Source organism: Vigna unguiculata, chromosome 5 (assembly GCF_004118075.2).
Source record: "Vigna unguiculata cultivar IT97K-499-35 chromosome 5, ASM411807v1, whole genome shotgun sequence".
Classification (NCBI taxonomy): domain Eukaryota; kingdom Viridiplantae; phylum Streptophyta; class Magnoliopsida; order Fabales; family Fabaceae; genus Vigna; species Vigna unguiculata.
This window is the reverse complement of record NC_040283.1, coordinates 19,962,872-19,971,464: the sequence shown is the minus strand read 5'-3', so window position 1 is coordinate 19,971,464 and position 8,593 is coordinate 19,962,872. Positions and strand designations below refer to the sequence as shown.

The 8,593-nt window shown below is 35.6% G+C and overlaps 1 protein-coding gene across 1 annotated transcript; it reads right to left on the bottom strand.

Annotated features, from left to right (window-relative positions):
• Nucleotides 1-6,850: 6,850 nt before the first annotated feature.
• Nucleotides 6,851-7,647, bottom strand: LOC114184171 (trypsin inhibitor DE-3-like). Its single transcript, XM_028071437.1, has one exon. The coding sequence runs from the start codon at nt 7,569-7,571 to the stop codon at nt 6,972-6,974; it is 600 nt and encodes a 199-aa protein (XP_027927238.1). The 5' UTR covers nt 7,572-7,647; the 3' UTR covers nt 6,851-6,971.
• Between the last annotated feature and the right edge of the window lie 946 nt (nt 7,648-8,593).

The following is an 8,593-nucleotide window of genomic DNA, read 5'->3' as shown; positions in this document are numbered from 1 at the left end:
ATGCACTCTTTAGGCCAGCATAAATCTATTTGTCCCTTTGATCCTGTTCAGTCTTTTACAAATATTCATCAGCAAAAGTACAAGGTGTGAAAAATATGGTAGTTCAGAGAAATTATGATAGTTGTTTGGGATTAACTTGTTAACTACTTTTATTTTGTATTTCCAAGGTGTGAAAAGGTTGATTTCTGAATATGCAAGCAATGAGAGTATTCAGTGTTTTCTGCGTTGGAGGATGGCTTATGATTTACTTTGCTAAGGTTCTTACCACTAAACTTGTACCATGTTTTGCCATAATTGTTCTACAGGTCCTACCGCCTTTGGACATTTTGAGAATAGCAACAAGATATGGAATGGGAGTTTTTTCGTGTGTGGTTGGTTCTACTCACCCAAAACTAAATTTACAATTTTATTTCAGAACCAAAACTGAATCTACTCATGCTAAAGTTTGCATTTTAAAACTGTAAAAAAGGCTAGAGTTTATTTGCCTTACTAAAATGGGATGGGTATATGAAAGTTGTACATGAGTTCTTTTTTGTTTGCTATTATTTAAGCAATTTTTTTTATTTAGTTTATTCCTGTATCATCTGTGTTTCATTTTCTGATATAGGAATTCGTAATAACACATTCTAATATATATATATATATATATATATATATATATATATATATATAAAACCGTGGAAGTATTCAAGTCCAACAAATTTTGTGTGGTGGATTCTGGCATGTCCCTGAAGTTATGCCATTAAAACTTGTCTTTGCTTCCTGTTGGCCGTTAGTACCATTAGTTACTCTAACATCCCGTCAGGATATTACTAATTTATAAATAAATAAAAGCAATAGTTTAAAATACGCAGCAGTTAATAATACCTCATTTTTCCAAAATGTGAGAAAATTTAAAATTTATTAAATAAGTAAACAATGTTCATAACCATCAGTCACCAAAACCAAAATCAATGTTATAATAGCACCCATCAGGGTTTACAATTGATCTGAAAACTAAAGAAAAATAAAACATAAGATTTCCCCGAATCTATCCCCTCTCCGCGACTAAGCTTCACCTGAGTCACCTGCATCAACAACATCTGCTCCCGTGTATCGCATACACGATCATCGCCAATCACAAGCAGATAGGGTGAGCTTAACAAATAATACATATAAAACCAATACATCATATAAACACATTTATATTCACTCATGTCCAAACATCCTTAAAATACCATATATTATAATCACACCATACTTTCGTGTTCTACCTCTCATAGTGATTACTTCAAGGTGTCTTGCTGTCATACCTATCGGCCACAATCGATAGAGCACGTGCGGGAAACAATGCTACGGATCATACACAGTAACGCCTGGTAGAGTTCCCATATACGAACATGGTTCGTATCGTCCTAAGACTACCAAACTCGTCAGCCAACAACTAAGGAGGGCAATCTATCTAGACCCATTCGTACTGGTCACAACCAGCACACTCATACCGGCAACACTCGCCAACTCGAGCCATAACTCAAGGGTTTCTCATGTTCATTCGACATCCCGAGCCACAACTCAAGGAACACCAGCAATCCCACCTTTAAAGCACCACTAGAAGCCTTGTAGACCACACATACGAAATAAAAATTCCAAGCTGTAGTAGTACAAATCGCCTAGCGGGGGACACGTGTCGCCAGGCGCTGCCAGCTCCCAGACCGCCTGGCGGGTGCCGCGTACCGCCAGGTGCACAACGCCTCAAGATCATCCTCCATTTAGGTTCCGCTAGGGTTCCACCTAGCGGAACGCCACTTGTTGCCAGGCGCACGCGGTTCAGTAGTTCCTCTGTTGGGAGGCCATCGCCTGGCGGTACCACTCATGCTGCCAGGCGCACACGAACCAGCTGCCCCTGTATACCCATCCCTCACCTGGCGAATTTGTCCTGTTGCCAGGCGCTGTATCAGTACAGCAACACCCCATTTGGGTTCCCTATCACGAATTTTCAAGGTTCACAGATTTTAGCACCCACTGCACTTCTCACTAAATGTAACGCAACAATTCTAATAGACTTGGCTAGTCACAATGTACCTGCATTCCTTGGAATACCTTACTTGAAACCATTTTCACTTTCTAGACTCACTTAAGTTTCCCCTACTCACAACTCCAATCCTGTATTAGTATTCCTACTACTATTCAGTATAATCCATCTTTTCCCTAAACAGTACCTATGCTCATACGAGACTTGTCCCCATTTTCTTCCCCTTTATAGCTTACTTAACTATACAAGTTTATCCTGATATCTTTTATATACTTATTTCCACTAATCTTAGATGTTCCTTACTGCATTCCAAATAGACCCCTCAAGATCACGTATTACACTTACACTATTTTATCACTCATACCAGAATCTCAATTACTTTTATTCCTTATTATTCTCATGTACTCATCTTCGCATAACCTATCCACCATTTAGGCAGTTTCATTTCATAGACTCTCAATCCCATGACTCCAAGCTCTATCCTAATGAACTCATTCTCACACAAAACATCCTCAGACCCTCAATTCCCTCTCAACCAAGCAAAATGCCGCCTCTGCACTATTGCCTGGCGGCGCTCCGCGCCGCCAGGCAATGCATCAGTTCCGGGAATTTCCAGATTTCTGCACTGCACCAACCGGACTCCAAATCTCGCCCAGTTCACACAATTTCACATACAAAAAGTCCCTTATATGACTGTACCTACTCCACAAATTTTCCTTTCAGAATTTCCACACAAATGCACTTTACAGTACCAAATTTCCAAATTACACGACAATCAATAGTATTTTCAACATCTGATCATAACTCAATATAGATTTTTCCCCGATTGGAAATCATCCAAAACCCTAAAAAAACATAAAAATCAGGACCTGCCGCTCGCGTCGCCTGGCGGCTAGGTTAGCCCCGCCAGGCCCTTCATCCAGAAACCTAGAAACTGATGTAACCCAAGCGTCGCGTGGCGGCTGGGAGTGTGCCGCTAGGCGGTTCCCTTCCCAGAACCCCAAAACCAACTTAAAATAAATGAGTCGCCTGGTGGTGGTTCATCACCTGCTAGGCAGTTTTTGGAAATTTTTCAGAAACGCAGAATTTCGTGAATACAATAGCATATAGGCATCCAAGTTATCATACATCACATGTTATTATTATTTAAAATAAAACAGCGAAGTCCAGCTCCCCTAACCTGGATCCTTTTTCTTATAATTGGTTTGCTTGAGATACTCCAATGATCACCACGTCTCCCCCTTCTTGGTATTTTCGTGCTCTAATTCAGGTTGCTATTTCAGCAAAACGAAATTTACATAATGATAATGTTAATTACCATTTATTTGGCCTTTATGATCTGTTTTTCAGCTACCCACGGCCCCTTAATCATCTAGGGTTTTTCCCCCAACCTTTGATATTGAATTCAAAGCCAAAATACCAAAAATAAAAGTTTTAGTTTGGGTTCTCCAAGGTTTGAATCCATGATCACTCAATCACAATTCAAGAGCACAACCAATTCAACTAATCATATTTCATGCTTAACAAATCCAATTCAGACATCATACTAGTCCAGAACATGATTACATAGATTTAAATTATAAAAACAATAACACAAAAGTTAGCATACATAGGACTCGAACCCAAATCCTCACACACAATCAAAGTACTCTCAACCATTTGAGCTAGTACTTTTCCGCGTCATACTAACCATAATTTAATGTCATAAATGATTTGTCCACCCGCATTTATTAATTAATTATTTATTTAATTAATTAAATTTCACGGGTCTTACAGTTACCAAGATCACATTGCTTTAACGAAGACTTTTTTTTTTCTCAAGACCACATTTATACATTTTTTCAGCATTTAATACTCTACTGAACATTTATAAAATTTAGTACTTTACTTAATAAATTAAATTAGTTTATTACAATAAATATTGAAATTAAATAACTTACAAGTTTTATTTTTAATTTCAGGTACCGGATGTTGGAAGGTGGTGTTCCATCACTGATTGGTGTAAAAAGATCAAGTGAGGGAAACAAGACTAGCTAAGAACGTAGCTATTGAAATTTAGGATTTTTTTTAGTGTGTGAGCAACATCAATGTGTATTATAGTGATGAAAGAATTTTTAATTTTTTGGTTTTTAACATGCAAACCTTTGGATGATGTTGGATAAATAACTTTTGTTTTATATGAATTATGAATGAAAATATGTGATTGAAAAAATTGTCTATCTGATATTTTTTTTTTAACTTTTTTTGATTTTACGAAAAAAAGGGTTAAATAAATAATGAATTGAAAATATAATTTTACATTCAAATTATACAATTTGAAACATTGTATTTCATTTATGTACAGTGCAAACAATGACGTTTTTATGTGTCATTTTTGGCATTAATTCTTTTTAAATAAACAAATTATGGCAGTTTTACCTACCATTATCTGCGCATCAAATTCTTTTAAAATAAACAAATTACGGTAGTTTCACTTGTCATTATTTGCGTATTGAATATGGCGGTCTGAAATGCCATTATTTGCGTAGTGCATAAAATGGCGGGTGTTGTGGTGCTTCGCGTGAAATCGCCACATTATACCTTGTGGCGGCAGGATATATGGCGGTACTTGAACCCGTCGCAGTTGCAAAATATGAAGGTCATAAGCGTCATTTTATATCACAAATAATTGCCGTAATTAACAAGATTTTTTGTAGTGTTTTCTGATTTCTGTTGCATGCGAGCCTTCTTTTGCTTGCATGTGACGTTTTAATCATCAATATGAGTCTCTATTGATCAATGATCATAACGGTATGTCCTGATCGTTCTTGTGATGTTTCTATGTGTAGATAGAGTATCCTGTGGAGTTAGAGGTGTTGACGTTTTAAGGCGTTGACGTTTATAAAGTTGTCTAAACAGGATAACAGGTAAGGGAAGCTAACTATTTTGCTTGAATTTCGTATAGAAATCATTCTGATGACTTTGAATTGCATGATTAAGTGTTGTATGAGTGCTTAAACTGTGTAATTGAGTGTATGATTCGATTGTGCTAGATTTCTGGACTGTTGCATGTGAGAACAAATTAGGAATCTGGTATTTTCGCCTAAGCGAGCAGCTCTCGCCTAAGCGAAAACACCAGAAACTCATCCCTTTCTCTGCGCGAGATCTCGCCAAGGCGAGCTAGTCTCGCTTGAGCGAGAGTCACTCTCGTCTAAGCGAGACAGCTTAGCCTGAGTGAGAATTCGCCCAGAGTTTGGGTTGTTCTCTGTTTCGAGCTTCGCTTAGGATAAAATGAGTCGCCTAAGCGAGAGAACCCTTTTCGCCTAGGCGAGACCTTCTAGCTTGGGCGAGAACCTCTGCAGCTGAGTGTTATTTATCTATTTCTAATGGATGAAGCTATGTTTAAATGTTAAAAATGTGAACTTAGTTATGATATGCATGAATTGTTATGACTGATAATATGTGAGGTGAAATTGCATGAAGTTGGAATATGAGAAGAAGTGGTTAAACTAGGATTTCAAGGGAAATTCTAAGGGGAATGTTTTAGTGTATGTAAGGACATAAGGACTCCATATTGATTGGTATCCTGAAACTCCAATAATCATTCACGCTCAGATAGAACAGAATGGATTATGTCGTGAGGAGTAGCAGGAGGTTCTAGTCTTTGGACTTGATCAAGTCTTAGACGCGAAAGGGACTTACCCTGAGAGTGGTTGGGTGATAACCCCTTGTGTCCAAACTCTACAGAGTTTGGGAACCTTCACAAGAGCAAGCCACCAAGAGATCCGATGTCGCTTACATAATCCGGATATCGAGTCTAGAGTAATATATTTGTACTGTGTTTGTGGTGGCCTATTTGATTCTGGTAAAAGTGATAAAGATTGCATGATTTGTTTATAATTGAATTGCATGATTTTTTTCTTATCAGATTAGCTTACCTTTGCTTTTTGTGTGTTTGTCTCGTGTTGTATGTTTTCCTTTTGCGATGATCACCTATTCGGTGGGAGCAGATGTGATTGCAGTGTCAAAAGTGCTTCTGGAGGATGAATAGCCATTGTTTTAGTGTTGAGGAGGAGGTTTTCAGTGGGAGCTTTAGCAATGGTCAATTTAAATATAATGTTTATTAGTTTAGTTTGAGTGTATAAGTGATATATTTTTATAGTCACATCTTTTGTAAGACTGTATTAATATGTATTGTGTACACCAGACTATATGTTTTGGAACTATGATGAAACTCCCTATTTTTATTAGTTTTAAGCTGTTAAAATTGGGATGTTACAAAAATAATTTCTTTATTACCGTAAATAAGAAAAGTAAACTACCAAAATTATTTTTATTTTATTATTATAATAATAATTATAATATATTTTATTTCTCATAAAAAATAACACACTATTTATATAAAAGTAGGTGATAATCTTATTGTAATTTCTACATAAAGATAATTGATTTTTCTATCCACCTTATAATTGTTTTTGTTGCCCATATTTCATTACCAATTTTATCACTATTAAAATAAATTATTTTATTATATTACACTTTAAATTTATAATTAATTTTTTAAATATAATTAATTGTCTATAATATAAATATTTTATCGATTTTTAATAACTATGATAAAAAATAATTTCTTTATTACCCTAACAAGAAAAGTAAATATACATGTAATATATATATATATATATATATATATATATATATATATATATATATATATATATATATATATATATATGTGCTTTTGGCTAATAATGTTATAATATACATCTGAGAAAATAAGATAATTTAATAAGTTTAGTATTATTATATTAGTTATACGTGAGAAAAAAAAGTTGTTTTGTGATGAGGTAATGAAAGACGTAAACCAGAATACATAAGCTTTGGATTATTTATTTAGTGTTGGGTAGTTAATTACATCCAAAGCATATCGTAGACACGTCTCTCACATGGAGAAAGTGTACGATTTTTCATGGATAGTGCTTCATTTAGATGCAACAGACGAACCTGGCGCAAGAACAAACTCGAATGGGGTTTCTTGATTGGTGGCCAAAAGCCTGTTCCCTGCATCATCCCTAACGATCCCAACATTACTGCAGGAGGTGGCGTCGTCATTTGAACAGAACTGAAATTTATAGCTATTGACTGAGGAAGTTCTGTGAATAGTGAAGAAGCCTGGGAGGGAATTTGGGTACCCCACTTTAACGACGGTTTTTTCAGCCTCACCCTCAACGGCGGTCCAGTAGTTAGAGGGAACACCGGGTTGTTGAACATAGTCGTAGCTAATGTAGATTCTGCCTTCAGGAATAAAAGCGGAAGCGAATAAGGATTGAAGACGCCATGCTTGCCCTGGATCGGCCGTAAAGGGAGATTGAACAACAGAGAGAGGGGAAGTTTCGTCTCCAGTTATGGCTCGTTTAATTCCACCGCCGCCGCCTCCCCAAAAGCGTGGCAATATATAGTATGTGCCACCATTTCTAACGCTGTTACCATTGGCGTCCAAGACAGGTTGAGCGGTGGTTGAAGGAGGGTAGAAGCTTAGGGCAGAGAAAAGGAAGAGAGCAAAGAGCGTTGCACTCCTCATTTCTTTGGCTGGCTATGAAACAGATTAAGCTTTTTCTCTTCTTTGTTGAGTTCGGTTGTGTGAATAAGCCAACATGTGAGAACCCATTTATACAGCTACGTCCTGGTGATAAGGTGAACTCTTTTGTGGATGGAAATGAATATAATATCTTTACAACTTTTAAACATGTGAAAAAGATGAAAGACGGACAATAATAGTAGTTAGATTTATATATATGTTTCGATTTATTTTAACACAAGTTTTTTTACAACTTTGCTTCGTTAAAAATATATATTTTAGATATATGTCTATCAATTTTTTTATATATTTTTCAATTTTTATAAAATGACCATTTTTTTATTTTATTGCGTAAAAATAATGTTTTAGTTCTTTTAAAGTAAGTAAATAAAATTTATTTTAAACCTTTATCACAACAAAAAAACAATTTTTATCAGAAGATATTTTTTGCACTTTTGGGATTTTAACCCTCATTAAAGAAGTTACCGTGATTTATTTATTTTTATTTAGAAATTATCCCTAGTATTTACCATGGCTATAGAACTAGCTTAAATTAATTTTTTAGCAACATCTGTTCCACAAACAATCCCATAAAAATAATATTTGACTTGTGTAGTATTTATATGTTATACAAGTTGATATATAGTACTTAATGAACTTCATTGGATATCTAATACAATCCTCAAATACTTTTCTTGTTATCATCCTCTGACATGTTACTATTAGAGCTTTATCCCTGATCCTGCATTTGTCTCTTCTGCATCTTCCCTATTGTTGTCATGTTTCTCATTCTTCTTGCACTATGTATTGTTCTTCATACATCATTTCACCTGATATGGAAACACAAAAAGATTGTTATCAATGTGTTTACACTCGTACTTGGATACAATTTCTCACTATCCTTGGTTGCAATGTTAACAAGCAATGGAGCAAAAGGGGCAAAATGTTTCTCATCCAAGGAATATACACATACATTATTTGTCAACATATGATTAGGGTAACTAAAAATAATAGTTTGAGCTACC

Bases quoted from the DNA above. Each gene is read 5' to 3' on its own strand.
- LOC114184171 (XM_028071437.1), bottom strand. From the start codon at position 7,571: ATGAGGAGTGCAACGCTCTTTGCTCTCTTCCTTTTCTCTGCCCTAAGC.